This window comes from Macrobrachium nipponense, chromosome 46, assembly GCF_015104395.2.
Source record: "Macrobrachium nipponense isolate FS-2020 chromosome 46, ASM1510439v2, whole genome shotgun sequence".
NCBI lineage: Eukaryota > Metazoa > Arthropoda > Malacostraca > Decapoda > Palaemonidae > Macrobrachium > Macrobrachium nipponense.
Window position 1 is genome coordinate 1,349,528 of NC_061106.1, and position 22,837 is coordinate 1,372,364.

The 22,837-nt window shown below is 38.4% G+C and overlaps 1 protein-coding gene across 1 annotated transcript in view; it reads right to left on the reverse strand.

Annotated features, from left to right (window-relative positions):
• Positions 1 to 509: 509 nt before the first annotated feature.
• LOC135214539 (protein SpAN-like) overlaps positions 510 to 22,837 on the reverse strand; it is a 26,080-nt gene continuing 3,752 nt past the window's right edge. Inside the window, exons 2-8 of the mRNA XM_064248914.1 lie at positions 16,763 to 16,952; positions 15,372 to 15,562; positions 14,895 to 15,089; positions 14,010 to 14,136; positions 13,693 to 13,827; positions 1,466 to 1,549; positions 510 to 514 (exon numbers count right to left, since the gene is read on the reverse strand). Coding sequence (XP_064104984.1) covers positions 510 to 514; positions 1,466 to 1,549; positions 13,693 to 13,827; positions 14,010 to 14,136; positions 14,895 to 15,089; positions 15,372 to 15,562; positions 16,763 to 16,952 — 927 coding nt within the window. The remainder of the gene's footprint in view (positions 515 to 1,465; positions 1,550 to 13,692; positions 13,828 to 14,009; positions 14,137 to 14,894; positions 15,090 to 15,371; positions 15,563 to 16,762; positions 16,953 to 22,837) is intronic.

Here is a 22,837-nt window from a genome sequence, read left to right on the forward strand (position 1 = left end):
ATCATTGTTATTGTCCCATTTATGTATTATTACCACTGTATGTATTGCACTGCCATCTTTCCAATCATGGACGTATGATCTTCAGTTCAATATTCTGTGCCATTTCATATTTATATTTTCTATCTGTGAACAATTCCTGTTTCGATCCGTCAGAGGTCCGAAGCTACAGTGTGGCTCACACGAGCCCTGTGTGACCTGTGTGAATATTCTGTAAATAAATCAGTTAGCAGCAGACTCTGAATCTCACTCGTACCTCGCCCCACATGCTAATACCATTGTGATTTGACTCTCTACATACCTTAGGACAGAGGATATAGATATTTTTTTTATATAAAATTGGCCTACTTTCAAGTTTTCTCTTAATTTGGATTGTTGCTGATGATTGCCCAAATAGATTGAAAGGATTGTTGTTATCTTGCCTTTGTTCTGGATTGAATCTTTTTTGTCTAAACAGTGCCAAAAGTTATTTGCATGTTGGCAACCTTGTAGAGATACTTTGATTAAATAATTCACTCTGAATGCAATTGAGGATATTAATATCAGGTACTTGAATTCTCAGTGATTTTTCTGTAAGATAACTTAATTTATGATTCAATATGTATTGCATCCATCATGCTATAATTTTCATTATTTTGATTTTGATTATAGAAGGTACTGCTTTGGAATGATTATTTTCATTTGGGGAGGGTAAAGGGTTGGTAAGGTTTTTTCTTTTTCCGGAAAGATAGATTTATAGGTAAAGAGTATATGAAGGAATTCTGCAATCATAGACTCTACACTCCTTCCGTCCGTGCTACAAGCTTCACAAGGTAAATCCTATGGCCCGAGGCAACACAGATCCCTATGGGAAAGTTGTCAATATTTTTTTATCACAGTAATCAAAAGTGATTACCCCTTTGCCTAGGAGACAAAATTTCTTATGTTGATTTATAAATGCTAGTACTCAGTCACTTTCTGTGGTGCCTGTCAGGAATATTCTGTTGCAGAAAGGTTTCCTCTAAAAATATTGTTTGCTTACATAATTCATAAATAATTACTATTCACTTACTGTAAAACTGCTACTGAGGGAAAGGGGAAATAATAGGGTAATAAGTTGAACGTTTTAGTTAACCACACTGCACCCTGCATTAATGGTTCACTGGTATTTGGGAAAGAGGAAGCAATGGATGCACTCAACCAAATCTGGGAGGCAGGGCTGAAACCATCATTGTCTTACATCAATGATGCCAATGAAGGAAAGTACACAAATATATGTCCTTATTTGTCACCGAGAAGCAGTATATGTGAAGCATACCAGGAATTCCAGAAGGGCAGATGACCTGTTGGGTGCATACATAACACAAGAACTAAGTTTATCTGATTGTGTGAAATGTAACTAAGCTGGATTTCAGAAAACTTACCAATGGTTGAGCGCTGGGGCACCTGGGAGTTGTTATTCCCTAGTATGGTACTTTTTTAAGCTTACCTGTTGGATAATTACTAGGGTAGTTGGGAGATGTTATTGTTCCTGGTGCAGTAACATTCGCTGAACAACCTGAGATAAGACTATCTGCAAATAAAAACAGATACTGTCAATCGGGTTTTGTACTGACAAAAAATATCTAGATCTAAAGACGACCATCTAGTACAGAACTCAAGATTAGCACATGTACCACTATGCTACCAAATATTGCATCAGTTTTCTTAATGGTTCAGGCACAAGGCAGATGGCAGTATTCTGCAAATGATATCTGGTAACTAACTATTCACCAGGTGGTACAGGTGTGTGATGTGCCAAGGTGACTGACTGGTAGTTTCTCAGTCATTAAATAGGTTACTGGTTTCCCTGGATCAAAATCCTGTGCAAGCACAGGTCTGGCCTCATCTAAAACCAGCGAACCAAGTCAGTTGCTAATGGATATCATGCGGGCAATTAGTACCCTGATGTTACGAACCGAGAGAGGTCCGCTTCAGGTTCGATATTATGATAAACAAAAAGAATTCAACACCAACAGTTGAAACTGGGGATACAAATATAGAAAGAAACACTAACACAACAAAGGTTTATTTACAAGCTTACTAACAAAGATAAATGCAGAATGGTGTCTCCTATTTACATAAAAATGGTAAAATCTTACACTGCATGAACTGGGGGAACATTGAGGTAATGAAAGTACTTGCGACCAGTTTTGCAACTCGAGGCGATGGCTTCACAAAAAGAGAGCTCTAATGGTAGACGCCTTCATGCCTCCGTATTGCAGAAAATAATGTCTACTCTTGATACTTGAAGGGCAGGAACTCCCCAAAACCTCTAGCAGAACGTTTCTTCTCTGAAGTCTCGCTCAACGTCGAAATAACTCAGTCGTCTACTCCTGAAGACGACTTGACCAGAATTCGACTAATTCTTGAGCGCCTTTTTCTCTGATCCTTTATCGGTTCCTTTTTCTCTTATCTCTCTCGGATGATCTCTGATCTCTGCTGCTGAGCTCTCACTGGTCTGATCTGTGACTCTTACTAATGATCTCTTACTCTCCCTTCTCCTACTTCGTCCGTCGTATTTATACGCATTCTGGGGGCGGGGCCTACGGCAAGCGTCACAGACTCCCGAGATTACCGGAACGATTTAGAAGTTTCTCGACGAAGTATTGCATCAGAAGTCGCAGCGTTTCTCACGACACTTTGCCGCCTGTCAAGTTCCACAAAACTCCTGCCGATTCTAGAACCATCATGAGAACAGGCACCTCCACCACATGCACGAATACCTCCTTGCCGCAGAATTTCTCGAAGATGCGTTTTCCTTTCCTTTATCTTTCTTTGCTATACAGCAATTACCATTACACGTCCCCCCAAAAAAAGAAAAAAAGAAATTAGCTGATTTTATTTTTTTCTAAAGAGAAACAAGAATTAAACAGCAGGGGAACAATTCTGCATAAAGCTTTAACACTTCTCCCTTCACTCAACCTCTCATGCCAAATAGAAAATGGTTATCAGGCTACTCATTCTGAAAACTCTACAGAGGCTATTAGCTATAACATTATCCCTTCCTCTTACCTTTTCCGTTTTCTGAACTCTGATTAAAACTTTGAAATGCTAACACACTTCTTGCGTCATCTCAAAACTAATTTCTGTCACATCGAACACTGGCGGTGGCCGTGGTACGGGGCGTTCTTTATAATTCTGAAGCAAATTTACATTCATTGACTTTGCTCTACTCTTACCCACATTAATTCTATAATGTATATTTCCCCTCTTCTCTAAAATTGAAAAAGGACCTTTGAACTTGTACGATAAAGAGGAACCTTCTTTCTGGACTAGTTCTAAAACTTTATCTCTTACACAGAAAGTTGTCTCTTTCGCTCTAAGATCGTGTTTCCGTTTAGTTCCCCCTTGACTCCCGTTCGCGTTTCCGTTCTCCTCCGCTAGTTGCCAAACCTCTCTTAAATTGTTTTTATAATACTCTAGATTAGTTGTGCAATCTTCTCTACCCTTACTTACACACAAAGGTCCGACCATATTGATAAATACATTCTCAAAGGATTCGCCTACTGAAGGAATATTACACAACAGAACTCTGGGAATTACTTGAATCGGTTTCCCGGCAATTTGATATTATGACAGCTTAAAACATACCTCTTCACGTCACTTCTCATTTTAGGCCAAAAGTATACCTTACTAATAGACCTGAAAGTGTTATTTACTCCTAAATGTCCTTGCTCATCAAGTGCTAACTTCGAAACTAGTTCACGAAGCTTCCTAGGAACCACTAATTGTTCGGTGATTTCCCCTTTACTACCTGACTTAGGACGAACATAATGACACAAAACTTCGTCCTTTAAACAAAAAATTTCCTTACACACATCATCGAGATCATCATCCAGCTCACACTCAAAAATTCGGGTTAGTGTCTCATCCTCTCTCTGTGACTTGACTAGCTCATCCTTATCCAAAATGTTAGAGCCTAATTCATCACCGTAACTAGTACTAGATACTGGTACATTTACTACGTTACCCTCGACAGCTACACCTTCCGTTTGGCTATCACTGTCAACGATAGAGTTAGGTCTCTCAGCCACACTTATGCCAAGATCAACCTCGCTACCTCTATCACACTCGTTCGAATCCTCAAACTCACTCACGTTCGAATCCATGAACTCACTCTCGTTCGAATCCACGAACTTACTCTCATTTGAATCCACGAACTTACTCTCATTCGAATCCACGAACTTATTCACGTTCGAATCCACGAACTCACACTCGTTCAAATCCACGAACAAATTATGACCATAGTCTATGCCTGTATCTAAACCCGACCTAGTTACAGTGGTACCTCGAGATACGAGTTTAATTCGTTCCAGAACCGAGCTCTTAAGTCAATTGGCTCATATCTCAAACGAATTTCTCCCATTTAAAATAACTGAATTTGATTTAATCTGTTCCGGACCAATGAAAAATCCCCAAACCATTGTAAATTATGAATAAAGATATGTTTTTAAATAACAAATAAACATGTATAATTAACAAATACATAACAAAATATGAAATAAAGAAATAAAAGAGTTATTTAGCATAATAGTCTTACTTTGGAGACAGACAAGTGTGGCTAACGAAGGTGAACGGCGAGGAGGAGGGAGGAGGGAAGGGATGTAGGCACTCTAGACACGTACGTAAACGGCGCTTTTTTAGAACTTAAAACTATTTTCGTAACTTTAAAACTAAAACTACACTTTCTTTATTTCAAATGAAAAAAAAAACTTAAAACAATGCACTTAACTTTAAACTTAAACTAAGCTTAACATTTACGTAAATTTAATTATCACTTGTTTTGGCCTTCTTGGCTGCACTTTCTGTACTTTCACTCGCAGCTCTTTTCAATAAAAATGTATCCAAAGAACTTTGCTTTTGCCTGCCTTTCAAAATGCTTCGAAAATGTGACAAACAAGTGTCATTAAAAAGCGCTGAAGCACGACCAGTTGCCACTTTTTCTGGGTGTGTCTTTTCAATGAAATTTGACAGCTTTTCCCACATTGCCAGCATGTCTTAATTTCACCTGTAGAAATCACTTCCTCCGGCTCTTCCTCCTCCTCACTCGTGTTAATCTCTTCCAGAACCTTCGTGTGTTGCATCATCTGCAGCTCCTTCAACTCCTCACTTGAGAGTTCCTCCTCATGTTCTTTGACGAGTTCGTTGATATCACCCTCATCTACCTCCAGACCCATCGACTTTCCGAGAGATACAATCTCCTCCAACTCTTCTTGCTCGGTCTCGGGCTCAAACCCTTCGAAATCTCTTTCTGCAACAGCATCAGGCCATAACTTTTTCCATGCAGAGTTCAACGTTCGTCTTGTTACCCCTTGCCATGCCAAGTCAATGATACGTAGACAGATCACGATGTTGTAGTGATCTTTCCAAAACTCGCGAAGGGTTAGATTTGTGTTTTCCGTCACTTCAAAGCAGCGGCGGAACAAGTGCTTCGTGTACAGCTTTTTGAAGTTGGAAATGACCTGCTGATCCATCGGCTGTAGGATTGAAGTCATATTGGGTGGGAGGTAGAGAACTTTGATAAACTGGAACTCCTCCAGAATATCATCTTCAAGACCAGGTGGGTGGGCTGGAGCATTATCAAGGATGAGCAATGCTTTCATCGTGAGTTTATTTTCTTGCAGATACATCTTCACTGCAGGGCCAAAGACGAGATTTACCCAGTCAGTAAAAAACTGCCGCGTAACTCATGCCCTAGCATTGGCGCGCCACATAACGTGCAAATTTTCTTTCAGTATCTTGTGCGTCTTGAAGGTTCAAGGATTTTCCGAATGATAAACTAGCAGTGGCTTCACTTTACAATCACCGCTAGCATTTGCACATTATGCAAGGGATACGAATATAGAAAGAAACACTAACACAACAAAGATAAATGCAGAATGGTGTCTCCCATTTACATAAAAACGGTAAAATCTTACACTGCATGAACTGGGGGAACATTGAGGTAATGAAAGTACTTGCCGACCAGTTTTGCAACTCGAGGCGATGGCTTCACAAAAAGAGAACTCTATTGGTAGACGCCTTCATGCCTCCGTATTGCAGAAAATAATGTCTACTCTTGATACTTGAAGGGCAGGAACTCCCCAAAACCTCTAGCAGAACGTTTCTTCTCTGGAGTCTCGCTCAATGTCGAAATAACTCGGTCATCTACTCCTGAAGACGACTTGACCAGAATTCGACCAATTCTTGAGCGCCTTTTTCTCTGATCCTTCGTCGGTTCCTTTTTCTCTTATCTCTCTCGGATGATCTTTGATCTCTGCTGCTGAGCTCTCACTGATCTGATCTGTGACTCTTACTAATGATCTCTTACTCTGTGACTAACTGATGATCTCCCTTCTCCTACTTCATCCGTCGTATTTATACGGCATTCTGGGGGCGGGGCCTACGGCGAACGTCACAGACTCCCGAGATTACCGGAACGATTTAGAAGTTTCTCGACGAAGTATTGCATCAGAAGTCGCGGCGTTTCTCACGACACTTCGCCGCCTGTCAAGTTCCACAAAACTCCTGCCAATTCTAGAACCATCAAGAGAACAGGCACCTCCAACACCCACGCGAATGCCTCCTTGCCGCAGAATTTCTCGAAGATGTGTTTTCCTTTCCTTTATCTTTCTTTGCTATACAGCAATTACCATTACACCTGACAGTTGAGCTAAATAACAGTCTATGGAAAGGAAATTAAAATTGTTATTTTTCTTTCATATCTTTGCGAGTTCAATCACTCGTATGCCATGCTCATGTTTTTCTATTATTTCTTGCTTTAGTTCTATTGACATCATCCTCTTCTTCCTGTCACCATTGTCCTTAGCACTCACTTTCTTCGGCCCCATGATAACACACAAAAAAGTTCAGTAATCACACAAAAATCAAGCAAAAAAAGAGTACAGCGCACAAGATACACCTTGATTCAAGCGGGTAACACGTGCGAGTGAGTGAGAGATGCTCTCGGATGATGCTCGACCCTGCGCGCCAACTAGCGGGACGCTCCGGAAACACGGCTCGTATCTCGGATTTGGGCTCGTATCTTGAACAAAAATATGGCCCGAGCCCCGCCTCGTATCTCAAAAAACTCGTATGTTAGGCTGCTCGTATCTCGAGGTACCACTGGAATATCCTTCACAACAGGATTCACATTCTTGGATAAAGCTGAGTCATTACCGACAATAATGTCAACGCCATCGACGGGCAAAATGTCAACAACTGCCAGTTTCACTTCTCCTGACATACCTGACTTTCTAAATTCAACTTCAACAAAGGACAAAGAACACAAGTGTTAGGAAATCCACCTAACATGACTTTTTCTTCCATGTTGATTTCTGCCCTGTTCGGCACACTCTCTCTCCTAATCAGTGAGACAGCAGCTCCTGTGTCTCAAAGCAAGACCACTTACCTCGAAAATACTCCTCCAAGAGAGAAAACTATGCCTTCTGACAGAAATTCACCAAAAAATTTCCTAGTTTCTCTCATCACATCATTCCTACTTGACGAAAGGTTAACTAGAGACACTGGTTTCTTACCATCCTTCCTTTCTACTGCACAATTTCTCGCTAAATGCCCTTTCCCATTACATCGGAAACAAGTTAATTCTGAGCCACTCCATTAGATGCCACCTTACTCTTACAAACCTTAGACATATGACCAGGTTTTCCGCAGTGACTATTCCTGTTATACAACAGGAATAGTCACATTTACTCGCATTGCTATTACTAGCACTGAAACCTTTACTGCTTTGTACTACCAGACGAAGGATCATTTCGTTTCATACTTTCACTCAAATTATGAGTTAGACTATATTTGTCTGCCAACCTAGTTGCTCCTGCAAAAGATACTTCCCGCCTATCTTCTATGTAAAGTTTAATCTCAGGGGATAAGTTATCTTTGAAGTTTTCTAACAACACTAAGTTCTTCAAACCATCAAAGTCCTCGACTTTAGCAGAAGTTAACCAATCAAAAAACAGCCTTTCTAACTTCTTACCGTATTCTACATACATAATATTTTCATCCTTTCTCAAATTTCTGAATTTCTTATGGTACGCCTCCGGTACTAGCCTATACGCGCTAAGAACAGTTTCTCTTACAATATCGTAATTATCACATTCCTCCTTAGACATGCAATTATACACAGTAAGCGCTCTACCACTCAAAACTGACTGCAAATATAAAGTCCACATTTCTTTAGGAGAACCTACTCTTTCCATTAACTTCTCAAAACACATGAAATATGTAGTTACATCTTCCTCATCAAACTTTGGTACTAATTTCAGCACTGCACTCATACCTAACGTATCAGCTTCGTTTTCGTTCTTGCCTCTCTGACTGTTGCGAGTACTTTCCCATAACCGAGCAATTTCCAACTCATGCATACGTTCCTTCTCTCTTTCTTCCTGCTCATGCTTACGCTCTTTCTCTCTTTCTTCCTGCTGCATTACCAACATTTCTCTGTCTTGCTGCATTTTCATTACTTCTCTCTCTTGCTGCATTTTCATTACTTCTCTCTCAGCCGCTCTTTCATCTCTCTCATACTTTTCTCTCTCTTTCCTCTCAACGTACTCACGGAGATCATTCCCCTCTAGACCTAGGAGCTTACCCGACTCAATAAACTCTTTCACCATCTCACTCATCTTTCTATATTCTCCCTGTTTCAAACTTTTAAAGCTGAATATTACTGGCCAAGGTCACCACAATGTTACGAACCGAGAGAGGTCCGCTTCAGGTTCGATATTATGATAAACAAAAAGAATTCAACACCAACAGTTGAAACTGGGGATACGAATATAGAAAGAAACACTAACACAACAAAGATAAATGCAGAATGGTGTCTCCCATTTACATAAAAATGGTAAAATCTTACACTGCATGAACTGGGGGAACATTGCGGTAATGAAAGTACTTGCCGACCAGTTTTGCAACTCGAGGCGATGGCTTCACAAAAAGAGAACTCTATTGGTAGACGCCTTCATGCCTCCGTATTGCAGAAAATAATGTCTATTCTTGATACTTGAAGGGCAGGAACTCCCCAAAACCTCTAGCAGAACGTTTCTTCTCTGGAGTCTCGCACAATGTCGAAATAACTCGGTCATCTACTTCTGAAGACGACTTGACCAGAATTCTACCAATTCTTGAGCGCCTTTTTCTCTGATCCTTCGTCGGTTCCCTTTTCTCTTATCTCTCTTGGATGATCTTTGATCTCTGCTGCTGAGCTCTCACTGATCTGATCTGTGACTCTTACTAATGATCTCTTACTCTGTGACTAACTGATGATCTCCCTTCTCCTACTTCATCCGTCGTATTTATACGGCATTCTGGGGGCGGGGCCTACGGCGAACGTCACAGACTCCCGAGATTACCGGAACGATTTAGAAGTTTCTCGACGAAGTATTGCATCAGAAGTCGCGGCGTTTCTCACGACACTTCGCCGCCTGTCAAGTTCCACAAAACTCTTGCCAATTCTAGAACCATCATGAGAACAGGCACCTCCAACACTCGCGCGAATGCCTCCTTGCCGCAGAATTTCTCGAAGATGTGTTTTCCTTTCCTTTATCTTTCTTTGCTATACAGCAATTACCATTACACCTGACAGTTGAGCTAAATAACAGTCTATGGAAAGGAAATTAAAATTGTTATTTTTCTTTCATATCTTTTTTCTTAAGAATTTTGGAATTCATTTTTTTTACCACCAGAAGAGGGTCTTATTTGTAGACCTGTGTGTTGTACGTAGACCGTTAAAAAGAAAGCAAATTCATTACAGTGTGTTTATCGCAGTCAAAACGTAGAAATAAGATGAATATTAGCCTGCTAATGTTGGGCTAGACTTCATTGATTCTTGCCTGGTCTGTAAATAGCGGGGTATCCAATAATAAGCATTATGATTTTTGTTTATAAGCATAAGTGTGCTTTAGATTTTTCATAATGAATTATGCATTCGTTCACAGTCGGTATGCAAATATATATTAGATCATTACAGTGCTGACTGACTTCCTCAAATTGTTCATTTGACCTAACTCTGAGCCAGTATGCTTAAAGACGAAGTCTTTCGCCCCTTGAGAGGAACATTTTCATACTTTTTCTGGTGTTGTAAAACAGAAAAACAAAAATAAAGTATTTCCATATATATAATTAACATCAACAATGGTTGGTAGAAAATAATGATAGTGAGTCAGAAGTCGAACTGATATGTAAAAGAAAAAATATTCATTTAGTTCAAAAAACCAACCAGCAAAACCAATATGTTTAATGAACATAAAAGATCCTTTCAAGCATAATTAAAGAAAAAGAACAGTAAATTATTTTCATTCCTTATATTAAACACTAGCAGTTTCAGTTCATCAAAGCTATTCACACCCTAAGATTAAAGTAACTCCCAACGGCACAGTAACTGTTGAAAGTCTGTTCAAATATGTCGTTACCATTCACCATTCTATCTAGGCCTATATGTGACTCCCTTTAAACCATTCATGTGCAAAAAATGCTATTTCCTATTTCCTCTTTTGATAACTATGACCTCTTCATATTTTCTTGCATCAAAAATACTCTACTCAAACATTCGGCTTTCCACTCGAACCTTCTACAGCAATGTATTTCACCACCTTTCCTTCGGTCAAGCGAACTGTATTTAGTTTAAGTAATAAATTTATAACTTATGAAATAATTTTGATAATTATATCTTGTTTGCCAATGTACATACATATAACTTTCTTTTTATAAACAGATAACAAACATCAGATATGGCGGAATTCACCCACTTACATTTTATTTGCGTAGAATAACATCCTTTTCACAGAAGATGCTCTTTATTCAGAAGATGCTCTAATAACAATGTCAGTAGGCCTGTTCATCATATCTAAGCATAATGAAAATTTTTATAATGATTCGGATGAAATGCTTTCAAAAATACATAAAACAAGGTATTTTTTGCAGTTTTATTTATTACTTGTTATAATTTATTTTAATTTTCATTTTATAAAAAGATTTTCTACGAATAATTAGTATATGGAATGTAACAACAAAATAAGATCTGGTCAGATATATTTCGGAAAATAATGCAGAATATTGTAATCTGATTATGCTAGTGGAAAGCCCGAATCAAGACCGTGACTGGTGTAAAGGCTTGGTTTGGCGTCAGTCGCGAACCTTGGGCAAAAAAAAAAAAAAAAAAAAAAAAAAAAACAGCCGATTACGACACCAGTTCGACGCACACAATGTACAATTACAACAGCATTAAGTACGTCTAGATGAGATTGCTGACGTATGTAGTCGTACAAATATGTCGCCGATGATCTAGGCCACGCCCACTTTTATTTTTATTTTATTTTTTTTGGGGACGGCGATTGCCGTGAAGGCAAGTGCGTCATACGTAAGACACATGCCGATGTACGCAACGACATTATGATGTACGTAACTGTGTTCGTGGAACATGTACAAAATAAAGGGGGTGAGGATAATTTGGTACTCATTCCCATTCCAGGTGCTGACTGAGGCGCACCATGGAGGACCAGGAATTTGTGAAAGACCAGGAATATTTGAGTCTGATAGCTGACAACTTTCATGATCCTTAATTAGCACTGGATATGACAACATTCCTGTACATACTTTACAAAACTAAATTTGGTAAATATCAAAATAAAACTTGAAATTATAAAATAATATATTATTATTACCCATCACAGTCAGTAAGTGGTATTCAGTGTCATATTTATTTGTATAAGACATTCTCAGAGAATATCAAGAACACTGAAAATCTAAAATGTAATTTTCACTAAAGATAGAACATGCTTTTTCATGTTATATTTCGGGACATTCTAATAAATTGTAATGATTACAATTAAGTCATAGACATATATTTTCTTATGAAAAAATTAAGTGAAAGTCCTGAATAAAAATTAGAAATATTTATATTGTTATTATATATATTTAATTTAAGGTTTTTTGTGTCTTATTCATGTATATGAGAAGTTCTTATATCATACAAAAAATACTAAAAATCTTGAATCCTAAATATATGTCGATCAAAACAAGAAATGCAGGCTGCTTTGTCTAATAAATTCTTCCCTGAACCCATTTGATTTATTTTTATATATATGTGTGTAACAATGTGGCTACTGCGTACCCGCTCTGCACTAAGTGCATCGAGTACGTTATAATGGACCCCGTAGGTCGAATTTGCTACTCACGCCTGCCGTATTTACATTATGTCAGTCGAGCGAGCATGACGACACTCTCCCGTACTTCGGCATGACATGGCAACATTTGGCAGTTCGCGTGGCTCGACCGCGTAAACGAGGTGCAACAGCTAGTTGTCAGCAACACTCGGCGGACGTCGCGAGTCTCGACGACTGTGTGAGGAAACATGGAGACTCGAGCGTTATAACGTTGTAATTCAGTCGTAATACAGCCATTACAACTTGCGTGGGTTGATCTCCGATGTGTGAGTCGGGCTCTAGTTAACTGTAGTCACTTTTGTCTGTTCACTCACCAACGTAAGTTTCAAGTGGATAAGGCGTATGTACAGAGAGCTCTCGATTGGCTGGAATCAACGTTTCCGATATTGTTGGCTTAATCTTCAGTTATACGACTGAATGCCTACATGCACAAACAACCATCACACCGTCTTATTTAGATCATAAACAAGGCGGCTTATGTCGATAGCATAAATACGAATGATGAGATTCTAACAAACTAAACAGTCTACCCAGGTCCAACGCAAATGAACGATGGACTTAAATAATTATTTTATTATCTTATTCCAGGTAAATAAGAAGACATCTGGCTATGCGAGTGCGAATAAGAGGTATTTTAATCATTTATTGCATGTAAGTTAATATTCGAAATATGCAAGGAGGCATGTTGTCCATGAGGTTGTCTAGGGCCTGGGGGAGGGGAAGGGAAGGGAAGGCGGGAAACTTCAGTAGTAACACGTTAGGACAGCAATGGTATTGAGGTTTTCTTTCCAGAATACTCTGCAAATTTAAGTACTTTTTTCTGAAGCATACAAATAATTATAATGCCTCAGTGCTTAGGCACTTTCGGGACGATTTAGTTAAGTAACTGGACAGATGAAATGAGACCGACTGTAGTAGGGTGCATCCTTACCTCAAGAGCAGTTCTAGAAATCCCCATTTCTTCCTCTTCCTGTGATTTATTCTACTCACAGGAAGAATGATACATTTTAATATTTTCCATTATCAAGTGGTTTCAGCAGGCAGTCATTACAATGAATAACACTTCCTTCGGTTTATGATTTTTGTTAACCTTTCCTTAAGTTGAAGGCATTAAAATCCTGATGGAATGAGGTGTGTATTATTCTTAATCAAATTATTGCCAATTCTCATGAAGCTTTTTCCTAGTTAACTTCTTTGAATTCTCTAAACATAATTTTTTTTATTTGATGATGCTTGCAGCAATACCTATATGTCAAAAATAATCAAAACACCAATCATAACTTGTTTGATATATGCAAAGTGTTCTTTTTACACCACTGTCGTATGCCATTGTCATTATAGCGAGCCACATATCATGTTATTTCATTCCAAAACATCATACCATACTAGTACACTATCAAGTTACTATAACCATAAGTTTTGAATCTCCTTCTTTTCTAGCAAAGCAAAGCAGAGAATACCTAACTATCTTATACTGTATTAGTTTGCAAAGGATCTTCAGCTACATAGTACTTACCGTAGTAGCCTTCATTAACAATCTCGCAGTTAGCGCCACTCGTTCCGCTGCGACAGACACAAGCACAGTTTTTACCGATGTAGCCGTCGTTCTGGCAAGGGTTCGTGGCTATGCTGCAAGTTTGCATCCATTTTGCTGATTTCCCCATGAGTACAGAGGAGGACCAGAAAAACAGCATTAGATTTATTGCATTCCTTCATTGCTGTCTAGTTCACTGTCTCAATTATAGCATGGCTGTAAAACACATTGTACAGAGTGTAGAGTTCTAATCGTAACCCTCTCTACTGTCCACACTGCAATAATCAAATAGCACTCACTAATGCATGGATACATCGTGTTCGCCAGTAGTTTATCGTAGTGGCTCAGGCCAGTCCTTTTGCCAATAAGTTCTTGTGCTAACGGATTTTTTGTTGTTATTGTATTTTTTCCATTCACAGAGAAGTACTGTTCCAGCAAAAAGGCGAAACTTTGATTAGATGCAGAAATACATTAGAAGATTTCTATGTAACTTGGTCAGTCAAAGTAACGTTAATCCAATTCCTTTGAAAAAAAAATGTATGACCGTAATATTTCAGTGCAAAAACCAGGGACATCCTGTGTTCTAAATGATGAGAGATTCATGACTGGTTAAACCACATTTGTACAAAGAAAATTTTGCTCGTTACTAAACTTATGAATGACGCTATAACTATTTTCTGTGGTATCACAACGGGAAGATTATTTGCAAGTGCCTCAAGGTTGCATTATGTCTTATGAGAACTCATTTTTATGTTTACAAGAACGAAGACAGTGATCTCTGCTAAAAACAAAAACAACAATTCTTAATTTGTGTCATCTTAGCTGACCAACTTGTTTGTCAGACAATATCATAAGCGGACAGGGTTTCAGACAAAAACACTCAAATATACAGAGACGACTTGCAAATAGTAAAAGGCGCTGCTTGCAGACGAAAAGAAGATGTCTTTGTCCGTTCCCTCTCAAAGCTCTCTTCATTGGATAATGAAATGCAATATCTGTTCTCCAGTATCATGGATGAGCTCAAAGCTGAGTCAGCAAGGTCACAGCTCAAACTGTTTTGTCACCCATAAAGAAATGAATGGTTAATTATCTCCTACAGATGTTAGGAGTCGTCTAGAGGTCAAGAGAGCAGTTAACACTATACTAGAATTGACAGATTCAGATAAAATGAAGAGACAACCTACATCTGAGCCATAATGCAAATCTGACATGAAATCATATTTGACTGAGTAGTTGTTGTCAACATTTTTTTGGAAGTTTCCTTCTTTGCCCGCTTGAATGTTTTCGAAAATGATAGAAACGTAGTCGTTCCTGTCAGAACGGGACTGCTCGTGGAAGCATCCCATGGCGTGGCCGACCTCATGAGCAACAGTCCCCAGCTGAAAAGTAAATGAGAGAAAACAGTGGCATAAGGGGCCTGAGTAGGAGCAATTAATTGTTGAAGGAAACACGTCAAATAATGGATTGGTGGTGGAGATCAAAGAAATACCAATTAAAATGGGAACAAGAAAGCCTGAGAATATTCCTTCAAAATCAGACCACTTGAAGAAAAATTGCAATGTGTTCATTAATGACAAGAAGGATTGTCACACGGTAATAGTATATCGTACAAGTTAAGGGTACTGGATTGCATTTCTTTTGACTGGGTACTGAAGACTTACCGCATTGCATCCATCACCAATAGATAAATCTTGTGCTGTTGACTGCATTCCGACATATGACCAGCACCCATTGCCTTTAATGAAGTTCAAGTATTGGCTTGGAGCAGCACCACTGATGAGCTGGAAGTCAATACAAGTATGCTCCTCCCAGTGGGCCAACCCTGCCTCTACCGCTGTTGTATTCACAGCCGCTGGAATAATACAGAAGAAAATATGGTCCCAGAAATGATGCAATTGATTCATATAAGTGGTTAGGAATAAATGCAACAGATGGCAGTAGAATGAGGCCAGAGTAAATCGTCAGAAGGGTAGTGCAAGGAAGGCAACAAGGACTTTGTAAAAAGGTTTGGAAGAGAAGAGGAATGTCCAAGGAAACAAAAGTTGGTTATGTGTGAAGAGGTTGCTGAGTCAACTCTCCTTTAGGGCAGTGAAGTTTGAATGTTGGCTGCAAAAGAAAGAAAATAGAAAGAAGTGATTGAGATGAATTATGAATTATTTATATAATGTACGTATATACCAAAGAGTTGGAAAGGTAATAAATGTAGCAATATGAGGAGTTTTCAGTCATAAAGCGAATGAAAGCAAATAGGTTGGTCCAAAGGGTGAAAAATTCAGAAGCCTTTTTATAGAGAAATAGCATACAAAGCAACTAACTCTGGGAAGTCAACATGTGCACTGAGGGGAGCTTGAAAGAGCCTGTGGCCAGAGGAGGAGTTCGTTGCAGGAATATGTCCCGGGATGGAGGAGGACTGTTGCCAGATTAAGTCTTGTGATGGAGGTGGTTAGTGTCGCTAGAGTAAGAACTAACATGATTCTGGTGAATTTTTTTTGTATGTATGCGAAGATATTCTGAGTTATTTGTATAGACTTTAATTGTATATTTTCATTTTCACCTCTTTTTTTTTTTTTTTTTTTTTTTCGCCATTACTCATGGAAGTGCTGTGTTGCACGAACCTCAAGGGTTGTGCTATGAAAGCCTTGTGCTTTGTTTAGCTCACTGATGATACCATGTTAGTAACAAAATAAAGCCTGGATAAACCAAAGGGCATTTTTGAGAGTGGATTTCTCGCATTACATCTATCCTATAGCCAGAGGAATCTGTCCATTCACCATAATGCGCCCGTAGGGGGCAGTGCCGTCAGTGCAGCAACCCTGGGCCCCTAGGTGCAATCCCTTTCATTCCTTTTACAGTACCTCCATTTATATTATCTTTCTCACATCTTTCTTTTCACCCTCTCCTATCAGCTGTTTTCCTCCTGCTAATCTTTCAAGCCTTTCTACTCTCAATTCCCTTCCAGCGCTGAATGACCTCACAGGTCGCAGAGCTTGCCCTTTGGCCTAAATTCTACTTTCCACTGCATTCATCATGATGCAGGTGGTCATTCACTCACGTCTCCGAACTTGTAAGGCACAAACTGGAGTTCCATTCGGTCCCATTTGGCCTTGGCCCCGCATGGAAGTGTATGGTATGGCCTTCCTCTCCAGCAGTTGCCTTCTCTGCTCAGAAGACAGCAAGATGTCAGCTTCAAACAGCTCTTCGCCGTTGACATGAGATGGGTTGACATTCTCAAACCCTCCGATCTGTGGGGATACGTCAGCAAGAGACAGTTAGCACAGTCAATCATTTAAGAAGAACCAGGCGCTGTACTCGGTGAAAAGACGCACGAGGTCACAAAAGAATCAATGTTTACTGTTCTTCATTCATATTACACGAGTGATGAAAAGACATATTCGTTATCAAGAATATAAGGCCAATAACATAAGTTAATGATTAATCTTTGCCAGAGGAATGTAAACATGAAATAAGGCTGAGAAATAAAATCATTACAATGATATAAATATCAACTTAGTCCCAGTGCTACTAATAAAAGTGTATTTCTAACAATATATCAAGAGTTATTTCTAAAGAAAAGGTTCTTATTTTATGCTCATTGGAATATTCTTTTCGCAGGACGGGGACGGCGGCTGTGGTCTCTCTGGAAGGAGAAACGGCGGGTGGGTCTCCTTCCTGTGAAGGAAATTCTTGAGTGAAGAAGACAGCTTAGAGATCAGGGAATAAAAAGGTTTTGGTCGCAGTTCTGTTACAAATCCTATTCTGCAAAAGTCAGGGACATTTTAGACTTGCTCCATACCATACACGCAGCATATTAATATGACTAGTTAAAGTACCGAACATGCTGAAGAGATTCATTTCACAAAATTAGAAAAATGAATATATTGATTGTTGTGCATAAGATACCAAAGATAAAACATACAATCATTTTTCGAAATATTAAAAGAAGTGGAGCTTTTTCAGGTTTCACCTCTAATCCGCTTAGGTGGGTACACACGTGAGAGCCGAACCTTGTATGTGTAACGAGTTACGCATATACGGATACAAGGTGTCAAAATGTTGAGGACAAACCGTAACCACGTTAAACACGTAACTTCATTACAATCCACTGCGATCATCAGTCTGTCTCTGTCCGGGTTGTTTACCGACGATGGCCACCATGCAAGTAGCAGCTGCCCCGTATATTTATACACATTATTTAACGAAGATGAAGCGAAATAAAAGAAGATGGTGGCAATCAAGGTTATATACTAGAAGGGTAGAATACAGTGGTCGGGAATTACTCGCTGACATGAGATTCCAAGAAGTTTCTGGCCACAGTGAAGTCTTTTCTTCGTAATAACTAATAAATTGAAGGACCTCTTCCTCACTCCAATCAGCCATGGTAGAAATATACGTACTGACTGACCAAGAAACAAGGGACTCTACTATGGACGGCCTTGTTGTTCATAGTCGGTGTTAACAAGTTCAGCAACCTCTGTTGATACGCGTGTCATACAGCTCCGTCCACACATTGCGTAACGTTCAAAGAGACCTCCCTTTGATTCGGGGCCCAAAAACCAAAAACCGACAATTGGCGGGATGGAGGGCAAATGGAGCCTCGAACCTCGCGGGTTCAGGGTTCGGGTTCGAGGAACCGTCCACACTGCTTTATTACAATTAGGATGAGTTCTGATTTTTACGATATTCCAGAGAAGAGGGATATTAAAGTTTCATCGTTATCCATGATGGTAAAATGTTGAAAAATTAAAAACGACTGTGAAAGTCTTATTTTCTCAGTGTTGTAATCCAGCACTTGTCAAATAAATATTAAGAGAGTAAATGTTTGCTGCCTGACAGGCAACGGGGAATATGGAAGCGAGCAGGCACTGCATGTCCTACCTACCTATACCCTCAACACCTTCTAAGTGAACAACATCATTTGTGCAGACTTCTTCGAGTCCTTTTCTACTGCTGCCATGGACTTCATAGCCCCGGAGAGTCATATATTTCTCAGCTTCGAAAGGAGATGCAAGTTAGGCTCTAAATCCCGTACAAGTGTTCTGGGCAATCAGCAATAGGGACAGTTATTATTTATTGTTGGGCTGGTGCTCCGTCAGACTTCAGACAATACAGTATGAAGAAGATACCACTCATTTTTGCAATAGTCACTTCATGAGACACAATTGAGATGTACGTGGCCTTACCAAAGATCTGGACAACATAAACCAGTAGGCATGTGGAGGTGTGCGAAGCCAGACTAACAAAATAAAATGTCTGCGAAGTGAATCTCCGCCATTCACTGCGTGTCGGTCATTACACCATTTATGATTTAGAACTTTTAGTAATACTTGCTGCTTCCTTTCACTCCAAGCACCCTCTTCCGAAACAATGAGAGCTTGCCATTAAGATCTGCCAGAAAACAGCTATATGATATTGATATACTTCAGACGCTCTAGTCTAGTCTATCATTGTTGAAACGTTCCTCCTGTCTGAGAAACCGGTATTCTGCTCGGCAGGAAATCTTCCTTTCCGTTGCAATGTAATAATGGTGCTTTATAACACTTTCATTGTAGGCTCCACCTCAGCTGGGAGCATGTGTTGCCATTAGTGTCTGTGCCCATTGTCGGCACATCGTGTGCCACCGAGTTCCAAATTTTCTGTAGGTGCCGGATTTTAGTTTTTCCTTGAAGTGGATGTTTATCAATCTCTCTCAAGACTTCCTGGAATTGCTATAATGGGCGTCTATGCTACACAATTCTACAGGTGAATTTTCATAAAAGTGTCAAACATAAAATCTTCCGAAATAAGAATGACAGTTATTATAGGAAAGGGAGATTTAACGCTGAGCAGATGAAAGACACCAGACAGGAGGAGAATTCTGCAGTAATAGAACGGCGGTCTGATTTGTTTTGTAGCAGAATTCAACGCCCAGCTGCACTGCAACAAGTTCTTTTTCAGTAATGGTTCATTATCAACATTTTCTATACTGCATTTTTGGAACACTCATGAAAAATTATATAGATATATAAATCTATATATATATAAATAAATATATATGTATATATATATATTATATATATATATATATATGAATATATAACTCTATATATATATATATATATATTTTATATATATATTATATATAATATATGTTATATATATAATTCTATATATATATCTATATATATATATAATATCTGATATATATATTACTAAAAAATATTGGTATATATATATATTATATATATATATTATATAATATATATCGAGCTACAATGTCCTTTAATATCTAATTCGCTCTACCTCGGACTTAATATATTTTCATATATGCTTAACCGAAGGGGAATTTTTTTTCTCTCGATAATAGATTTACCTGTACTTGGGCGCGAACGTGTTGTCAAAGCGCTACTTAACTACCGGAGTCGAGGCGGGTTGATGTTGTCTCCAAACCAACGAATACTTCAGCGCGAGAAAGTATTTGAGGTGAGAGACGACATATACCTTTTAAGCCTCTCGCGGCGGTTGAGTGGTTATAGCTTCCACTGACGTTCCTGGATTTATAATGTACCTGCGTTCGCGCCCAAGTACAGGTAAATCTATTATCGAGAGAAAAAATTCTTCCCCGGTTCGGTAAGCATATATGAAAATATATTAATTCCGAGGTAGAGCGAATTAGATATTAAAGACATTGTAGCTCGATATATGTATATGAATCACGGTAATGTGATATGACTTATATATATATATATATTATAATATATATATATATATATATATATATATATATATATATATATATATATATATATATATATAGTATATATATATATATATTATATATATATATTATATCCATATATATATATATATGTACAGATAGATAGATAGATATATAATATATATATATATCGAAGTTATTAATCTTTGCATAAAGGTATACCCTGCAGAATGAAATAATGCTAGACGGAGAGAGGGTTAATAAGGATGAACCTCTCAAATATTTAGAAGCAATGTTGTCAACAATGGGCAGGCTGAATAAGATTTGGAAATCGAATAGACTAAAGTCGCCAGCAACTGTGGACATGAATTATAGTATTCTATTAAGTGAAATTATATCTAAAAGATTTTGTGAATTTAAGAATAAAGTTTGAAGGGAATATCAGGAATCAGACATTGTGAATTTAAGAATAAAGTTTTGAAGGGAATATCAGGAATCAAAGACATTGTGAATTTAAGAATAAAGTTTTGAAGGGAATATCAGGAATCAAAGACATTGCGAATTTTAGAATAAAGTTTGAAGGGAATATCAGGAATCAAAGACATTGTGAATTTTAGAATAAAGTTGAAGGGAATATCAGGAATCAAAGACATTGCGAATTTTAGAATAAAGTTTTGAAGGGAAATATCAGGAATCAAAGACATTGTGAATTTAAGAATAAAGTTTTGAAGGGAATATCAGGAATCAAAGACATTGTGAATTTAAGAATAAAGATTGAAGGGAATATCAGGAATCAAAGACATTGCGAATTTTAGAATAAAGTTTGAAGGGAATATCAGGAATCAAAGACATTGTGAATTTTAGAATAAAGTTTTGAAGGGAATATCAGGAATCAAAGACATTGTGAATTTTAGAATAAAGTTTGAAGGGAATATCAGGAGTCAAAGACATTGTCAATTTAATCTTAAAGCTACAAAGAGAATATCAGGAGTCGAAGTGGATGGTTTTATGAATAAACCTTTAAGGACAATATTAGCAGCAGCATGTCTTGATAGACTGAGATACGATTGCTGTCGTTGGTAATTACGTAACCAAGCGCCTTTGTGAATGAATGGATGATGAAGGGGGATGGAGATGGTTCGCACAAGTTAGCTGGGTTCCTGGGAGCCATCAGAAGGAAGAATCGGAAGACTCAGGCCTACTTGGAAGAGAACTAAGGTGGAAAGTTGAACAGAAGTGAAGATTTGATGAAGATAAAACAGAAAAGCCACGAAACGAGTCTCTTTTAAGTCACGCAGCAGTGTTGGCGGCGAATGATGATTAAGATGATTAATGATTTGTTACGTCAACTTATTTTCTTTTTTCGCACCAGGACACTTATTTTATGTTTTTATGGGGAGAGATCATAGAAATTCATTTGCATCTCTGCATTGTTCCATTACTGAGTGCAATGAGCAAAGAACGAAAAGAAAGAAAATCATTCGAAAACTTACCAGATCCAGAGTGAACAAGGGAGGAGGATCATCCTGTAGATGGAATAAGTCATTTAAGTTGTTTTTCTTTCAGTGTTTTGGTTAATTTGTCATCTTACAAAGGTTAAATTCAAAACTTGCAATGCCGAACTACTGCCGTTAACGTTTCTCGAATATTTTCCACGATGCAAAGTAAGAGACTGGGTAGATTGACGGCTGATATATCAGAAGACGCTGGTCATAATATTGACAATAAAGTCACTTACCAGAATGAGAGGTTTGATAGAAGTTGTCTCCTGAAAAAGCGAGATTTTTCGTCAGTTTTTTCATGTTAACATTTTCGTTGATATGATTCTCTCGTTTCACTTTGAAATGTTGCTGCTTTGAAGCACACTGCCAAGCGAAAGATTTTTGTTGGTGTTTGCAAGAATTACGGATAACAGACTGACAATGCATTTTAGATACTGCCTGGTTTTCTTAAAGGATTAGGAAAATTTGACATCAGTGAAGACTGGGCTTTGACCGCGACTTTCCGAAACAGCAGTACCTAAAGACCGCAGACCTTCATTCTGAACTTTTAACATTTATTGTTTCTACTATATAATGAAGGCATTACGTTTAATATGAATCAGCTTTAAAAATAAGAACTTGGCTTCGCACAAATCGTAAACCTTCACTTACTGGCATTTATTAATAAGCAATTTCTTACATTTCAACTCCGGTTTCCTCATTTATGTTTCATCTTGTTTCTTATATCTACAGCCTAAGGCCATTACTTTCTTTCCAAAGTTTACTAGTCGACTTAATGAATCACATATGTTACCGAGTAGTAAGTGCTGTCAATATAAGTATGCTCGTCACAAAAAAGCCCTAATCGATGATGTAATACCGAGAAACTTCTTCTAATAAGAAATCATTAGTCCTTCCTGGCTGAGAGAGACTAGTACAGGTATCGGGCAAG